This window comes from Solenopsis invicta, chromosome 2 (genome assembly GCF_016802725.1).
Source record: "Solenopsis invicta isolate M01_SB chromosome 2, UNIL_Sinv_3.0, whole genome shotgun sequence".
Taxonomy (NCBI): Eukaryota; Metazoa; Arthropoda; class Insecta; order Hymenoptera; family Formicidae; genus Solenopsis; species Solenopsis invicta.
In genome coordinates this window covers 19,742,157-19,760,552 of record NC_052665.1, presented here as the reverse complement: position 1 = coordinate 19,760,552, position 18,396 = coordinate 19,742,157, and the positions used below count along the sequence as shown (strand labels likewise).

The window sequence follows — 18,396 nt, the reverse complement described above, 5'->3', positions numbered from 1 at the left end:
GATTGGCGTTGCCGCCTTTCTTGCGCCAAGTGAAGGCTTGTGTTAAGCCTGCCGCAGACGATACGTTTTTTCTTACTGGATTTCTAACTGGATTTTCTTAAGCCTGTCGCAGACGATACGTTTTTTCTTACTGGATTTCTAACTGGATTTTTTTACTTGCTACCGTACGGGCAATGGTACTGGCAGTGCTACTGGCCGTGGCTTCACACGGTGTGAGTTTTCGTACGGGCTGAGCAACTGAAATTTGTTTCATAGAAGAGGCACGCTTAAATATGGATGAGATAGATGAGATGGATGAAATTATTGCAACAGTTGTACATCCAAGGACTTTGATTCTGTCCATGGGGAAATTTTCCAAACTGAGAAGTCGCTATCTTTCTACATACTTACAGTTCTTGATTAACGTAACGACCAATAAGCTCTAGTCATTTTATTAATCATGAACTGCAAGTATGTAGAAAGTGGTGACTTCTCAGTTTGGAAAATTTCCCCATGGACAGAATCAAAGTCCTTGGGTGTACACCCAAGGACTTTGATTCTGTCCATGGGGAAATTTTCCAAACTGAAAAGTCGCTATCTTTCTACATACTTACAGTTCATGATTAACGTAAAGACCAATAAGCTCTAGTCGTTTCATTAATCATGAACTGCGAGTATGTAGAAAGTGGTGACTTCTCAGTTTGGAAAATTTCCCCATGGACAGAATCAAAGTCCTTGGGTGTACATTGTCGTAAAATTGCTATTGCATTATTTTTAATTATTGAAAAATTGCGACAACAAAATAAATATCGCCGACGTTTATGGAGTCGACAATCAATACATTCTTTAATGTCTTACTTTTACTGTGCTTATTATGGTAATTTGGTGTGTTTATCGCATATAAACATGATTCCTATTAGTAGGCCTCTATTAAACATGAAATACTTTTTTTGGTCTATTTTGAAGTCTTTTCATTTTTGCACGACGTCATGTTTGCGAAGTGAATTCACGTTTGAACTTTGACAACACTTCGACAGTATAACCTGGGCTGTGTTCCGTTTTTACTGGCAGTACTGAAAATTTATAGTTCACGTCACATATACTATACATTTTCAGTACTGGCAGTTAATATCGGAACACAGCCCTGGTATAACCCAGTATAACCTATACATACTGCGTCCTGATTGGCTTTCACAATAAACCAGTATAGAATCACGTAAGAAAAATAGGACATGATCTATTACGAAAATTCAGTACGCGAGCCAGTAGCGTAGCCCGTAAGCTACCCATTTCCAGTACGGGAGCACGTAAGACTGCCAGTATAGGAGCACGTAAGCAATCCCGTAAGAAAAAACGTATCGTCTGCGGCAGGCTTTACTCTGCTACTTCACTGGCAACGAGTGTGCATCAGTGCGCATGGTTGCGCACCAATTTAACCAGTGAAATACGCTATAAGTATAACTATTTCAAAATTCAGTATTATAGCATTTTTCATTGGGAAAACTAGTGCGCACTGAGTGCGCACTCGCCGCGGATAACGTGTTTCATTGGGCGTTTCAGTACGCGCTAAGACGGTACGTGCTGTTTCATTGGAAGTCTACCGTTTGTTTTCTGTTCCTGAACTCCCTGAATTAGTGTGCACTTAAAGTGAAATAGATATATATTTGAAAGTTATGGCTCTGGCAGACCAGCGCGATTTGCGACACGCGACGCGCGATTATCCAATAGGCGTTTACAATTTTTTGAAAAGACGTACGCCTATTGGATAATCGCGCGTCGCGTGTCGCAAATCGCGCTGGTCTGCCAGAGCTATTAGTGAAAACAAGAAGGAATGTTCCAGTGCAGTCCAGTGCAGAAATAGAAAACAAGCCTGTGTCGAGTTTTTGCACTATAGTGCGAGATTTCGGCACGAGCTCCGAGAGTGCAATATGGCTGCGCCGGATGGTTAGATATGGAGAAACAAAATGTAAATGAGGCTTATAATGGAGATAGAGGAGAACAAGAGGCTCTGTTGAGCCTGAAAAAATTAGAAGAAAAAAGAAATTTAATGGAATAATTATTTTAATGAAACGTATATACAATAAAATATTTTATTTCAACTTTCTTTGGCTTACACATTCATTCTTTGAGCACGTAAGAACTGAAAATTCGCAACTTTTTTTACATTTTAACCTGTTTCGCATTAAATAATTAAATAATTATCACAGTTAAATAATCCATTTTTTAAATTACAATGTCTTATATTTTTAAAATTGCACACCACTAATTGCAACTCCTGGCAATCTTATAAGTGATATAATTTTGTTATGAATGCAAGTGCAAAAAGAAACAAAATGTACATATTCTAATAAAGCAGTGTATGGCAGCTAGTGTATCTTGAAAACGATTTACTTTTATAAGCAACTCACTGCAAACTACGTTTCCAGAAATTTCAAAATTGCATACTACTATACAAGTCGCGAGTGTTTCATTGAACGTACAAGAAACTCGCACTTTCAATGCACTCGGACAGTGTCGCTTGAACTCGGCGAGTTTCTAGTGCGTACTCCGTGCATTCCAATGGAAAACGCTATAACTTCATAACGACAATTCGGTATCGTTAAGTCCGTATCAGACTACGCATTGAAAATTGAAGATTGAAGATTAAAGATTGAGCTTTGGCCAATCAAAATAAAAGGAGTTAAAATTTCCTTGTTTTGATTGGTCAAATTTCAATCTTTAATCTTCAATCTCAATCTTCAATGCGTAGTCTGATACGGGCTTTACAGCGTCGTTGCGCACATATTATACATAGTAAAAAAGCTGCGCAATGACACGTAACGATATCCCTAGCTGTAGTTAAGAATTACAGAATACGCCTACAGACGAACATGCGGCAAAGTCCGTTTGGGGCCGCTTACAAGTTCGGACGTGTTCGCCCGTTACTCATATTTTTGTACCCGTCGATTACATCAAAATCCGCTGGGACAACGTCGTCCTTATGCTTTGCATTCCTAAACTGATTTTGAAGGATGGCCGTATCGTTTCCGGTTCGTTTGCGCGGGAACGGGTGTGCCAATAACCATAAGAAGAACAACACATATGGCACCATTGAGAGACTGCATTATTTGACTAGCCAAACACAAAAGTTGCACCGATACCTGACATGTGCAACCGGTGGACCCCAGCTGAAATCGCTATAAACTTTTCGGCTGGGGCGCATCGGTGTGCCACCTTACCAGTCGCACACAAACTGGCTCCGACTATTTTCTCGGGTCCACTTTGTGTACACCCAATATGCACTTATGAGGTGTATTGAGCCCAGACGAACACGCGGCACCATTGAGAGACTGATAACGTTTTTCATTGGAAAAACTAGTGCGCACGGAGTGCGCACTCATCGCTGGCGATTGGCGCACCGTCTTCGCGCGCATTGAAACATTCAATCGCCAGCGGCGAGTGCGCACTCAGTGCGCACTAGTTTTCCCAATGAAAAACGCTATGAATTATTTAACTAGCCAAACACAAAAGTTGCACCGACACCTGAAATGTGCAACCGGTGTGCCCCAGCCGAAATCGCTATTAATTTTGAAATTTCTATTCACAATTAATCGATAATGTCATCCCTCTTCAGTTACCGTTGGAGCCCCAGAACCCTTTTGGTGCTCACGAAAATTTGCCGGGTTAATGATCTTTAAACAGTATCTCGTCGGTGTTGAAAATAATCAAACTGGAGAACGTTGAACTTTTTCGATTCCGAGGTAAATTTTCTATTGTTAGAAAAATGGAGAAGACGGTATATGTCATTCCTAAACGTACAACGTGATTGAAAGCGACTTATGTCGGCGCGAAAAGGGAGAAATCGACCGGGTGCTTCTCGTTCTCGTTCGAGTTGAAAAAAAACATCATTTCTTCGCTCGATCAAATTAATCTCGTTAGCTGCATGCAATGTTTGATCGTCGCGACTCGCGCTTTTAGGAACTCTCCCGCGGGGTCTTGAAGAAGGGAAAGAGGTAATTGCGCGCGACGCATACAGTCAACATCGCGACCCGGTTGCGTTCGAACCGGGCGCCGATTCGCGGTCACCGCATCACGTGGCGGCACCCTCCACGCTCCACGTTTCGGATTGTGAATAAACAAGAGGAAGAAGAAAATATTTGTGCGCGCGTGCATCGTCATCGTGTTGCCAGGAGCACGCACCCGTCACCGTCGTCGTCATTCGTCGTTATCGTCATCATCATCATCTTCGTCGTCGCCGTTGCCATCAGTTCTCGCCGGACCGAGTGGGCGGGGGGGGGAGGAGAATTCACCACTCGAGAAAGCGAGGTGAACGCGGTAACGAGACTTTGTGCTTTACGACCGCGGAAACAGGAGCGAACTTAGAAGGCGCTTAACTGTACCGCTCGCACTTGCGAGCAGCGCGCGCGCGCACATGAGGAGAAAGGAAGAGACGAAGATAGAAGGAGAGAGAGAATACGGCATCGTGTCCTGTACTTATGCGTACTCGTACACGCACGCAAATAACGAACGAACGAACGCACTCGTCGCGGAGAAAGGAGAGCCGGCCATATTTCAAACGGGTACACGCTCGCGGATGCGTGTGCATACGCAGCTCGTGGCTGCTTCTCTCTCTCTCTGTCTCTCTCTCTGTCTCCCGCATTCATTGTACGCGCGCGTCCGACTCGTCTCTCTCGCCCGGTCAAGTCTCTCCCTTCGTCCGGGCGCTCCGGATTTTCTTGCCCTCTCGTTTTTCTTCCTCTAGCCCCCTTCCCGTCTCTCGCATGTCGTCCCTCTCTTCGCCGTCACGGCGCGCACACGCATACCCAGCTCCTCTTTCTCGTCACCGTCTTGCGTCTAATTTTTGTCATCTATACTTGTATACCAAGTACTCCTCCACCTTTGCCGGTTTATCTCGCGTCCGTTCGCTCCGCCGTTGGAGCACTCGGAGCGCGTTATCTATTTATCTAGCGTATCTTGAGCGTTTCGCGAACGTCCGTGAATTGATCTCTCTCCCTCTCGCGGCAGCGGCTATCCGTTTCGCTCTCTCGTCTCGCGCCGTCTCTGTCCCCATTGCTCTCTCTCATTCCATCTCTCGCGCACCTCCCTCCCTCTCTCTCTCCTCTCCAACTCGGCTGTCTTCCTCTCTTTCCCGTGCCTGCTCTTGGTTACACCACGGCTCGTTCGTTCTCTCGGTGATATGTCTACGTACTCTCGTACTCAGGAGAGCGACGCGTGGGCCCTACTGGCACTGAAGTCGGTGCCGAGCGGTACGTCGAAGATGCAGTGGAATCCGGAGTCGAACGGGGCGCCGATAGCGCGGCTCGAGGCCCGCGAGTTCGAGTACATGGTTAGGCAACGGCGCATCACGATCGGCCGCAACAGCAGCAAGGGTGAGGTCGACGTTAACATGGGCCACTCCAGCTTCATCTCGCGCCGGCACCTCGAGATCTTCTACGAGCATCCGTTCTTCTTCATGGTTTGCAACGGCAAGAACGGCGTATTCGTCGACGGGGTATTTCAGCGCAAAGGCGCCCCAGTCTTTCAACTGCCAAAGACGTGAGTCCCCTCGCGCGAACGTTATTTATTTATTAGTGTTTTGTGCGCGCGATCGCCGGCCGCTCGCTCGATCGCCGACCTCGCCGGGTGTCGGTTTTTTTTTTTTTTTTTAGTTCGCGACTCGTCCATGGGATCGAGGAGCACCTTAATGATCCCGAAATATCTGTTACCTTGCAATTCAGTTTGCTTATGAATTGAAAGGGATAGTCCACCATAGTCAATGACGATTATGCAGTGATTACATAAAAATGGACGAGCGACGAACATAACAATTGTATTAATTGATATTTGTTCTTTTTTCACATTCTAGGACTGAGCTTTTTACACGGCTTATCTTTTCTCTTTTTCTCTCCAGTATGAAAAAAGGCATGATGAAGCTCAGTCATGGGATATGGAAAAGGAACAAGTTTTTAATCTTTGTAAAACCATGACTAAACAAAGGGTTTATTCTGATTGCCCAGCAAATGCATAGAGTATAGAGAATTCTCCTTGTTCATCTAATGTTGGACAAAGATAAATAATGCTCTATGCGTTTGATACACAAATGTGGACTGTACCCAAAGATTCTAGATTCTTACCAATACTAATGAGCATACCATATGTGTAACAATTTTGTAGCTCTAGTGAAACACAAATTGCATGAACTTCTGGTGATAAATTTCTTTTACAATTTGTTATTGTTATCAAAGATGTTTTATGATTGACATAATTAATAATAATGCTTATTTGGAATATTTTGTAATGAGAATCGATTTTGTCGGTGTTTCAGATGCACATTCAGATTTCCAAGTACAACGATAAAGCTGCTATTCCAGTCACTCGTCGACGAACAGGAACAGAGTAATATTCGCGTCCCCTCTCCGCCGAAGCAACGGGCACCGCTACCCCCTCTGCGAATAAACATCCCGGACGCCGGGTACAGCAGCCCATTTCCATCACCCACGGGAACGATAAGCGCTGCTAATTCGTGTCCGGCGAGTCCGCGTGCTGGCCAGGGCAGGAGAAACATCTCGGCGGATCTACAGATGGTCGCGGCGTACGCTGCCGCTGTGGCAAATGATTCGCAGAATTCCGCTTTAGATAGGCACAGCTTAGAGAGGCATGACAGCGGACAAAGTTCCAGCAGACAGATAAGTCCGGAGCCTGGTGCCGATGCTCGTTATCGAGGTGGCAACAGTTCGGGCCCGAATGGCACCACACCACACTATAGTCCACCGAAGGATGATTCGAAACCGCCGTATTCTTACGCGCAATTGATCGTGCAGGCGATCGCCTCAGCGCATGACAAGCAGCTTACCTTGTCAGGCATCTATTCATATATCACCAAACATTATCCATACTATAGAACTGCGGATAAGGGTTGGCAAAATTCTATACGGCACAACCTGTCGTTGAATCGCTATTTCATCAAGGTGCCCAGGAGTCAGGAAGAGCCAGGGAAAGGCTCCTTCTGGAAGATAGATCCCCAGTCTGAAACAAAACTTATTGAGCAGGCATTCAGACGAAGACGGCAACGTGGTGTACCGTGTTTCCGTGCGCCCTTCGGGACTCTATCATCAAGGTAATGTTGAGAGAAGTCTTCGTATCGTCTGTATCGTCTGTATAGATCGATAAGTCATTTAATATTATTGTCTGTGATCTGCAGAAGTGCCCCAGCTTCTCCGTCCCATGTAGGAATCAGTGGATTGATCACACCGGAGTGTCTAAGCAGAGAGGCTTCCCCTGGACCCGAGTCTTATCCAGACAGTTCAGTGCCCTCTCCAGCTGGGCAACTCGCGACAAGTCAGTCGGCACCCGGCTCTCCTGGACATCCCTATACATCGTCTCAGACAACTCATAAGGGACGCCTGATGCAAACGGTCGTAACAAATGGTGTCAGTGGTGATGCCACTGGAAGAGAAGGTAAATTCTTTTTCATCTTTTAATATAAAAGATTTCTCTTTTTTTTTATCGCTAAGAATACTTCACGGTTTCTTTTTGAACTAGAAAAATATTTGGTGCCTGGGAATGCTGTAGAGGACCATTCTTTATCTCCAGCTGGCCAGTACAGTCCAGCTCCTGTTATTGTACAAACAACATATAATTACAGGTACGATTTACCCTTGTAGATGTTACATTACATTACGTTCTTTGCTATAATATTCACAGTTTTATCGCGACGTTCATCACATACAATTTCGTGTATATCATCATATACAGTTCGAATTTTTTGTTTGCAATAGTGGAAATTTTATCAGCCCCGATGCTGGCATTGGGGGGGTTAGCAAACGCGCCCATGAAGAATCGGATAGCTCGCCAGGTTCACCGGCCCCGCTCGCGATCGTCGAGAGCCCCGAACCTCCTGAACATCAGCCATCGCAATCCAAACGTCAACGTATTCATGAAATGGATGATCATTGAACTGATATACCTAGCATCCTGTTACGTTAGAACATTACATTTACATTATTTGCCTGTCGTCAAACACACACATACACTGCAAACTTCATTTTATTTTAACCGCATAACCCGCTTTAGATTGCACATAATCGAGATCGAGCGTCAGTTCTATGTTCTCGCGAGAATCTGACGAGAAACTGTTGTGTGTACGAATCTACAAAAGAAAATCAATTCACTGAGTGAAAGAACGACGAGCGGAAGACACTTTTCCTGTCCTTCTAGGCTTCATGTTCTCAACATGATTTTCTCAACAACAGTCAATGTACATAAGATATATATACTTTATTAAATGCTTTCTCTTTATGACTTGTTAACTTCGGCAGAAGATATAGTATATATGTATACGGAGCTTATTTGATCGAAGGTCATCCAAAATAGTAACAGCAACTGTTACGCTGACACATCAAATTGCAATAATGTGATGCGGTAACGTGTGCCATTCAGCGTTTAGCCGATATATTAAATAGACAAAGAGGAAAAGAAGAAACAAGGGTGTTATCCAGTGTAATCCAAATCGAGTGAGCGAAAAAATGCGATTTATCCACAGCTGAATCCGCTGACCGCGACATCCATTTCACTCGCGTCATTTCTGTTTTCATAATTATCGCTTGCACTGGCTTGGCGTCATCATCGCGACTAATGGAGATTAACGATAGGCAAAGTGATAAGAAGAGCGAGGAAAATAGATTATATTATTACAATTAGCGCGCAAGACGCTTAATCGAACATTCTATCTGAAGGCGAGATAAGGTACGGAATACTATCGGTGCGACGATGAGAAAAGACCGATAAAGAACGAGCGGACAAATCAAGCTTTTATAGCGTTGACGATATGGCTAGAGATCGTTACCAGAGCCAGAGGAAACAAAATAGAGCCTTATAATGTTTTACATTATATAATTATTATAAGGATACGGTTTTATGGTATAGTAGAACCTAATTCGAGCTGATCGAACGGCTATGTACGGCTATGTGGGAACATATTCTATAAATGTAAAGCGATAAAGCTCTAGACGCAATAATATTGTACAACAATATTGTACAATATTCTCAAGACAATGCAAAACAAATTTAATATAATCTCCAGACGATCAATAATATTGTGCAATATTCAAATATTTTGCAATAATATTAAGTGTTTAAGGGTCGCGAAGTTAAGGAGTCGCGATTCTTACACGCTCAATAAAAAAAATATTGTACAATTATATTGTATATTTTTCTAGAACACAGATGCCCAACAACGTCCGATTGGCGAACCATGTCAGTCCAGCCCATGATCGTATTCTAAAATATGAAATTTAAACTACAGTAGAATCCAAACACAAAATCCTTTCCTCACTGCTCAGATCTATCCAAAAGCCAACTCGATAAAACGCTTCCACCGTTCCGTCATCTCGATAGAGTGACACTGGGGGTAAACAAAAAGGCCAAAATTTGAAATCTGACTCCTTGGAGAAACTAGTTGAGCATCCGTGTTCTAAGGTACAATCCAAATGATTCCAAGCATTTTTTGATTGATTACTTCGTAAAATTCCTTGTTCTGACTGATCAATCAAAATGTTAATGTTCTTAGAAGATTAAAAACAGTATTGCACAACAATCTTCTACATGATTCAAAACAGACTCAATATAGTCTTCAAATGATGAATATTGTGCAATATTTAAATATGTACAATAATATTAAGCGTCTATAGCACGGATGCCCAACTAGTTTTTCCATATTTTAAAATTTTCATCATTATTCAGGCTAATATGGGCGAAGTTTTTTAATTCATCGATTAATCAATCGCATTATGCGCAAATGCAACTTTGTTTTGTAAAAGCTGTTCTGTAAAATCTTTAACAGCAAATTCGATTGAACGTACTAGTGCAGATTAAAGCCGTCATATATAAATCGACATAAAGATGTATGTGTTAAATTTAAATATACAAATGCGAAATTCTCAATATACTTTATTGCGCTATTTAGTAAAATATATATTTCATCATTCACACTTAGATCAGTGTAAAAATGAAATGCAAACAGCTTTAATGTGTATTAGGTAATGCGCACTAGGTAGTCCAGTTAAATTTGCTAAAATATAAAGTTTATCGTTTATGCTTATTCTCTGTCTCTATTGAGGCGACGAAGAAATAGAAAAGCTTCAGATCGCGCCTAGCAACAATAAGAATTTTGTGTATTATTACAAGGTTCTAAATTTCATCCATTTCATTATTTTTTGGGCATCCGTGGTCTAGAAGCCGTAACACGCGCGTATCTCGCAAATCTAGCGAGGTGGAAGGGTGGAGGGAAAGATATCTTTCGTCGAGGATCTTGCGAATTTTTCATTATTCCAAGCACTCTCTCGCCGCCCTTCAAAAGCAAGGATGATCGTTGCGTCGTCGCAACGGGATGATTTATCTAATTTGATCCTTTATGATAGTCTTGTCGTTTTTAATGCTGAAAGAAACTGTTTTGGATAATAAAACGGGACAAATATAAAAAAAAGCACAGAGAAAAGAAGATGAAATTCGAGCGGAAGTTTCGCAGAGCGATGATGTCGAGGGGAAGTAGCGATAGACGATAATGATGCCAAACTTGATTACTGATTTCTTCTGCGATTACTTTTTTTTTCGTGCAATCGTAGTTAATCGTAAACTCGCCGATCCCTCTAGAACATCGGCGTTAAACAAGATAAAAATAAATACAAAAAAAAAACAGGAAAAACGACACAGTAGCGTTAGACTTACGGCGAGGCGATGGGGGAGAGCTGAGCAGGGTTGGACGTAGTTGCGTTGTAACGAAGGTCGGAGCGTGGTGCAATAAAGAGGCGGAAACGAAAGAAGAAAAAAAAAGGAAAGAAAAGGAAGGAAAAAAAACGAAATTTATTTTTCGCACCTCTCGCGAGAGGCAAGCGTATGGCGTTCTATCTGAAACGTTTATTTTTCTATGGTCGGACGTACACGAGCACAACAAAAGGAGTGGTTTTCGGACGATTTATTGATATGAAAGACGGGATTACACGCTGTACAGTGTTGATACATACGCATTACGAGCGACGTATGTCAACTATTATTATACATATACGTACATACGTGTGCGAGATACGTGTACGCACACGCACGTAGCGGACGGTTGAAACACGCGCGCGCGAACGAGCGACGTGTTTACGTACAAACACGTGCGTTGCGAGAGATCGATATGCGAGAAACGGGCACACGTGCGCGCGGCATACCTACACACACAACACACCTACCTTCCCTCGATGTTCACGATGTGCATGTATGTGTGCATATGTATAATAACGCAATAAAATTAATACTACATTACGAGTCGTCATTCCGTTGTGCGTCTCGTTTTATTTCTTTCCCTTCGCACTTATTCCCAAGTATCTCGTTTCTCCCCTGACATGTGTTGCATTTCGAATTCGTCGAGATTCGTCGCTCTGAAGATCCAAGGCATTAGGTTGGATCCTTTGTTCGAGCATTTTTTTTTCTTTTTTTTTGTTTAACCGTATCTCGTTACCATCGCCGGTGATTACTTCACACTCTTCTTTATTTCTCTCTCTCCCTCCCTTTCTTCTTCCCATAGTTCCCACCATTTTTTACGATTAGTCGTCTGACGCAGTCTGACGCTTGCCGCCAGATGTCTTTGCGACTGTTTGCGACTAAAGTCACTAGATTTATAAAGTACCGCAATCATTCCGCCATTTTGGCTCCAACATGCGGCACATTTAAAACGTGCATATGTGTATAAATGTATTTAAATAAGAAAGAAAATCATAAACTATATAAATTAATTTTGTTTACAATGCTTCTTATTCACATATGACTTTATTGCAACTCTTTTACTACTATATGTGTTCAATATGCGTTAATATTATATATGCGTATTCTATATGTGTTAATATTAATATATTTTTTTGAAGGTAAAATGGATGCGTCCTATAATAAATGTTTTGATAAGTTTAACAACAATATTGTGGCATGATGGCACAAAGTCTGTACGACAATTATTTAAAAACACTTTAATAGAGTCTAAAGGTTTTAATTTATTCGAAATTAGGCATGTTTTTAAACGTTTAATTTCTCAGAGTACAACAATAACACAACAGATCTAACGCATCTCACGGTGTCTCACGGTAAATAATTGCACTTAATGTGTAGATACATACATTATGAAAGTGTGCACTCTTTACACTTTCCGACGCCATTTTGGCTCCAAATCCTTATACATTGAGTCTTATGAATTGCGGTACTTTATTAATCTAGTGACTTTATTTGCGACTGTAGCGACTTAATGTATAAATCACTAGTTTTATTCGAGATTGAAAGATATTTATTATAAACGTGTTCATTCCTTGACAGACAATATATTAATAAAGAAGTAAATGTTTTTAACAAAAGATGTTTAGTGTGTTGCTAAGTAACAAGTGTAGAAAGTGTAAGTGTAAGAATAAATAGTGTAAGTGAAAGAGTGTAATAAGCGTATCAGACTACGCATTGAAAATTGAAGATTGAAGATTAAAGATTGAGCTTTGGCCAATCAAAATAAAAAGAGTTAAAATTTCCTTGTTTTGATTGGTCAAATTTCAATCTTTAATCTTCAATCTCAATCTTCAATGCGTAGTCTGATACGGGCTTAAGAACGCCACATAGCTGTTTAGTGTGTTGCTAAGTAACAAGTGTAGAAAGTGTAAGTGTAAGAATAAATAGTGTAAGTGAAAGAGTGTAAGAACGCCACATAGCTGTGGCGTTCTTACACTCTTTCACTTACACTATTTATTCTTACACTTACACTTTCTACACTTGTTACTTAGCAACACACTAAACATCTTTTGTTAAAAACATTTACTTCTTTATTAATATATTGTCTGTCAAGGAATGAACACGTTTATAATAAATATCTTTCAATCTCGAATAAAACTAGTGATTTATACATTAAGTCGCTACATTTTTAGTGACCCCGACGTGATCACGGTGTGAGCTGAAATATCTCTTGACGCGGGAAGTTTGATTTCCGAAGTGCCATTTGGTGTCTACAAGAATCTTCGAATTTTGATTTCTGGATCGTCTTGGTTCTTCTCTGGAAGCATCAGTTTAATAAAATGCCTGTGGACAGAACTCCTGTTAAATCTGAGTCAACTCCGTCAACTTCTACTACTTCAGCGTCAACCGTAAGCCTACAAGAACAGGTCGGAACAGAGATTTTAAATTTATCTTCTGGTTTTGAACATCAGTCATCGGGTGAGTCCACTCAGATCCATTCAAATGAATTTCGCCTTTTGAAACTTCCAACCTTTTGGCATAAACAACCTAAGCTGTGGTTTGCTCAGATTGAGAGTGAATTTACTGTATACCGTATCCGTTCTGAGGATATTAAATATAGTTCAGTTATTCGTCATCTTGATGAACAAGCGTTAGTCGCGATTTCGGAGATTGTTGAAAATCCGCCTGAAATTGATAAATATAATCAGTTAAAGAAAGCACTCATTCATCGTTTCACGGATTCTGAAGAAAAACGTTTGAGACAATTATTAGCTGGTATTGAGTTAAATGACAAGAAGCCTTCAGAACTTTTACGTGAAATCCGTCAATTATCCGGTGGTTCTTTAGCAGATAACATTTTACATTCGATTTGGCTACAACGTTTACCATATAAAGTTCAAGCGACTCTTGCAGTGGTTGAAAACGTACCTTTAGTCAAGCTCTCGGAACTCGCGGATAAAATAGTTGAACGTGATACTGGTTTTCAAGTCGCGGAAGTTAATACGCAATCAACCTCTAAACAATCTGATTTTGCTGATTTGGAACAAAGAATCGCTGCGCTTGAAGTATCTCATCGTCGTGGCAGATCTTTTAGCCGATCTAGAAGCAGATCAAAATTCAGATCAAATTCACGAAATAAAAGATCTAATTCTAAAGATCAGTCAATTTGTTTTTATCACAAAAAATTTGGTAATAAGGCAAAGAGATGTACCATTCCTTGCTTGATGTCAAAAACTCTTACCGACTCTCAGGAAAACTAGAAGCGCCGTTGAAGATTGAGGCTGCTTACAACGGTTTACCTTGCCATCGCCTCGTTATTTTTGACAAATCAACTAATTTACATTTTCTTGTTGATACTGGTGCTGATATTTCCTTAATACCTAAGAGAGTTTTGTTTAAACCATTACCAGCTAATTTTAAACTTTTTGCTGCCAATGGTACTCAAATTCATACTTATGGTTCTAAAACTCTTTCTTTGGATCTTGGCCTCAGGAGAAATTTCCGTTGGAAATTTTGCATCGCGGATATTCAACGTCCCATTTTAGGTGCAGATTTCCTTGGATATTTTAATCTCCTAGTTGACATTAAAAACAAACGCTTGGTCGACTCTGTTACTGGCCTTAAACATTTTGGAAAGATCCAAGAAGTTTCACAATTATCCATATGTACCATGTCTCCTGACTCTCCTTATCACAGGATTTTAGCGGAATTTCCTGGACTTACTCGATTTGCTCCTCTTTCTTCGGTGAAGTCTTATGGAATTGAACATCGTATCATCACGGAAGGATCTCCTAAATTTTCAGTTCCCAGAAGACTTTCTCCGGAAAAACTCAAGTTTGCCAAGGAGGAATTCAAGTTTATGATGGAACAAGGAATTTGTAGACCTTCGAGTAGTACTTGGGCAGCCCCTTTACATATGGTTCCCAAATCGGAAAATGTTTGGAGACTTTGTGGTGATTATCGTGCATTAAATTCGGCTACTATTCCTGATCGTTACCCACTGCCTCATATTCAAGATTTTACTTCTGGACTTTATGGTAAGAATATCTTCTCCAAGATTGACTTAGTAAAAGCGTACTATCAAGTACCCGTCGCCAAAGAGGATATTCACAAGACCGCCGTTACCACACCTTTTGGACTTTTTGAATTTTTAGTCATGCCTTTTGGTCTTCGTAACGCAGCTCAAACTTTTCAAAGATTAATGAACTCACTGCTCAGTGATTTAGATTTTGTTTTTTGCTATCTTGACGACATTCTTATAGCTTCCAAAAATGAACAAGAACATATTGCCCATTTGCGCATTATTTTTGATCGTTTATTACAAGCCGGAATGTCAATTAATGTATCCAAATGTCTTTTTGGACAAAAAGAACTTTCTTTCCTTGGATACCTAGTTTCAGATCAAGGTATTAAACCTACAACAGAAAAAGTAAAATCTATTATTGATTTTCCTAAACCTAAGACAATTCATGATATGCGCAGATTTATTGGCATTATCAATTATTATCGTCGCTGTCTTAAAAATGCAGCCGAACATCAAGCTTTACTTACTGAATTTTTAAAGGATAGTCGCAAGAGAGATAGAAGAGTTATCCCTTGGAATAATGAAACTGAAACAGCCTTTCAAAATTGTAAAGAAGAACTTCTCTGAGTTACTACTCTTTCTCATCCTGCTCCACATGTTCCTTTGATTTTAACTTGTGATGCTTCTAATTTTGCTGTTGGAGCGTCTCTAGAACAAACCATTGATAATGTTAGTAAACCTATTGCATTCTTTTCTAAAAAACTTGATCAAACTCAGAAGAATTATAGCACCTATGATCGAGAACTACTTAGTATTTATTTAGCTATCAAGCACTTTAAATACTTACTTGAAGGACGTCAACTGATTATTAGAACAGATCACAAGCCTTTGATTTATGCTTTTCGGCAGAAACTTGATAAAGCATCTCCTAGACAGATCAGACAATTGGATTTTATAGCCCAATTTTCTACTGATATTGTTTATATTTCAGGCAAGTTAAATTCTGTAGCCGATGCTCTTTCAAGAATTGAATCAGTTTCAATGCCAATTATAGTTTCTCTTGATGAGTTAGCTGATTATCAAAAAGAAGATGAAGAACTTCAAGACTTACTTTCTTCGAACTCTTCTCTTCAGTTAAGGAAACTTATTCTTTCTGGTTCAACTTCTCCTATTTATTGTGATTGTTCCTCTAAACTAATTCGTCCTTATGTGCCTAAATCTCTTCGCAAGAGGATTTTCGATGTTGTTCATGGTCTTGCTCATCCCAGTGGTAGATCAACAGCTAAACAACTTTTGCATAAATTTATTTGGCCATCTTTAAAAATGGATGTTAAAGAATGGACTCGTACGTGTCTGCCTTGCCAACGTTCCAAGATTTCAAGACACACGAAGAATGTTCCTGTTAGAATCGCGATTCCGGATCAACGTTTTCAACATGTCCACTTAGACTTGATTGGTCCTCTTCCATCTTGTCAAGATTTTCGTTATTGCCTCACGATTATTGATCGTTTTTCACGTTGGCCTGAAGCTATCCCTCTTAAGGAAATCTCTGCTGACACTGTTTCTACAGCTTTTTATACTCATTGGGTAGCTAGATACGGTTCTCCCTTAACCATCACCACGGATCAAGGATCGCAGTTTGAAGCATCTCTTTTCAAGGCTTTAACCAATTTGATTGGTTGTGACAGGAAAAGAACTTCGGCTTATCATCCTGCTTCAAATGGCATTTTGGAAAGGTGGCATAGGACTGTCAAGACTGCCATTATGTGTCATCAGACGAAGAATTGGCTAGAGTCTCTTCCTTCAGTTCTTCTGGGTCTTCGTTCATGTTTTAAAGAAGATTTAAAAGCTTCACCTGCGGAACTACTCTATGGAACCACTCTTCGGATTCCTGGAGAATTTTTTATTGAAGAGGATTTTCCTGCGGATCCTGAAATCTTTTTAGAAAAACACAGAATTCATATGAGGAATGTTAGATCTTCACCAACCAGTCATCACATCAAGAAATCTCCTTTTGTACATAAAAATCTTTGTGATTGTACTCACGTTTGGATTCGTGATGATGCTGTCAAGAAATCTCTTCAACCTCCTTATTCTGGGCCTTTTCTTGTTGTCAAACGTATTTCTGATTATTTGTTCTCTATAAACGTTTCAGGTAATATTGTTAATGTTTCTACGGAACGGCTTAAACCAGCTTTTCTTCCTAGAGAAGATTTTTCTGCAGTTTCTACTTCCTTACCTTGCTCTTCTTCTACGGAACCTGTAACCAGTTTGGATGTTCCCGCTTCTATTTCTGTTCCTGTTTCAAGACCTTTAAGAACTTACCCGGCTAAGAAGAAAGTTCATTTCGCAACGTAGTCGTCGCTTAGGGGGGAGTACTGTGGCGTTCTTACACTCTTTCACTTACACTATTTATTCTTACACTTACACTTTCTACACTTGTTACTTAGCAACACACTAAACATCTTTTGTTAAAAACATTTACTTCTTTATTAATATATTGTCTGTCAAGGAATGAACACGTTTATAATAAATATCTTTCAATCTCGAATAAAACTAGTGATTTATACATTAAGTCGCTACAGCTAACTGCTGCGAGGCGTCCCCTGTCGGTAGATAAAGCACACTGCGCAGTCAAGGAACAGTAACGGTCGGTAACGTCAACGCCCCCGCAAAAAAAATATATTTGTTTTTATTCTAGCTTATTTATTTATTTTTATTTACTTATTTATTTATTATTCAATGTTTTTTCATGTGAATTTCTTTCCAGTATCTACATAATTCTGTTATTTTAATTGGATGTTTTTCTTATTCTATTTATTCTGGAATAAATTACGTGTAGTTGTCATTCCAGTTGTTGAAAATTAAGAACTAATTCTAGTATTCTATATGAGTTATGCAAGTTAAAGACTCGTTCCTGCGATTTGAGAGCCATTGAATTCTGAAAAAAAGTTTACTTTTTATGAAAGAGTTCGAAGTCGAATTATGAAATTAATCTACTGACGCAGCGATTTATAGGATTTGCGCGAAATTACTCAGCACTTTTAATTATTTGATCCATAAATAACATTTTTTTCTGGGAGAAATTGAAAGTGGCCCTTACAAATGCTGGTGTCTACCGCTAGCTGGACACACCTGTTCCCAAGCATCTATAGTTTTAAAAATATTTTTAAAACATTTAAAAATTATTTTTGAAACATTAAAAATAAATTCCTTTTACTTTAATTTATTTTATTAAAAAAACCGTTTATTTTAATGAAAAAATAATTTTTACATTTGGAAAACGTTTTAACACTTGAAAGAAAATGTGTGCTTTAATGTTAAATATAATTTTGGTTATTTAATGATCGATATCATTTTCATCAATTACATCTTAATTATTGCCTTTGATAATTCACATGATAATTCGATGACCGATTTAACCGATTTCTTCTTTAAACAACACACATGTTCTTAAGCACATCTAAAAATATATTAAAGACGTCTTTCAGACATTCGTTACTGTCTGAGTCTAATTATAGCTATTTAATTACTGGTTATCAATTTTACCTAATTGAGTCGTCATAGAGAGACGGATTTTACGCGAAATTTTAACGATTTTGAATCTGCTCTTCAGGATTATGTGGATCCAAAAACCCTACGTTTCTCATCTCGACGCGATGGCGGATCAC

The 18,396-nt window shown here is 39.9% G+C and overlaps 2 protein-coding genes across 2 annotated transcripts; both read left to right on the top strand.

Moving 5' to 3' along the window:
• Nucleotides 1-4,306: 4,306 nt before the first annotated feature.
• LOC105193879 (forkhead box protein K1) lies at nt 4,307-11,272 on the top strand. Its single transcript, XM_011158552.3, has 5 exons — nt 4,307-5,514; nt 6,284-7,075; nt 7,160-7,416; nt 7,501-7,603; nt 7,737-11,272. Exons 1-5 carry the CDS (start codon nt 5,156-5,158, stop codon nt 7,912-7,914), a joined length of 1,689 nt encoding a protein of 562 aa, XP_011156854.1. The 5' UTR covers nt 4,307-5,155; the 3' UTR covers nt 7,915-11,272.
• A 1,768-nt stretch (nt 11,273-13,040) lies between these two features.
• Nucleotides 13,041-13,961, top strand: LOC120356922. The gene has a single exon (XM_039445828.1). The coding sequence runs from the start codon at nt 13,041-13,043 to the stop codon at nt 13,959-13,961; it is 921 nt and encodes a 306-aa protein (XP_039301762.1).
• Nucleotides 13,962-18,396: the final 4,435 nt, after the last annotated feature.

Bases quoted from the DNA above. Each gene is read 5' to 3' on its own strand.
- LOC105193879 (XM_011158552.3), top strand. From the start codon at position 5,156: ATGTCTACGTACTCTCGTACTCAGGAGAGCGACGCGTGGGCCCTACTG. The intron at 7,076-7,159 runs GTAATGTTGAGA...TGTGATCTGCAG, and splicing joins TTCGGGACTCTATCATCAAG to AAGTGCCCCAGCTTCTCCGT. The intron at 7,417-7,500 runs GTAAATTCTTTT...TTTTTGAACTAG, and splicing joins TGATGCCACTGGAAGAGAAG to AAAAATATTTGGTGCCTGGG.
- LOC120356922 (XM_039445828.1), top strand. From the start codon at position 13,041: ATGCCTGTGGACAGAACTCCTGTTAAATCTGAGTCAACTCCGTCAACT.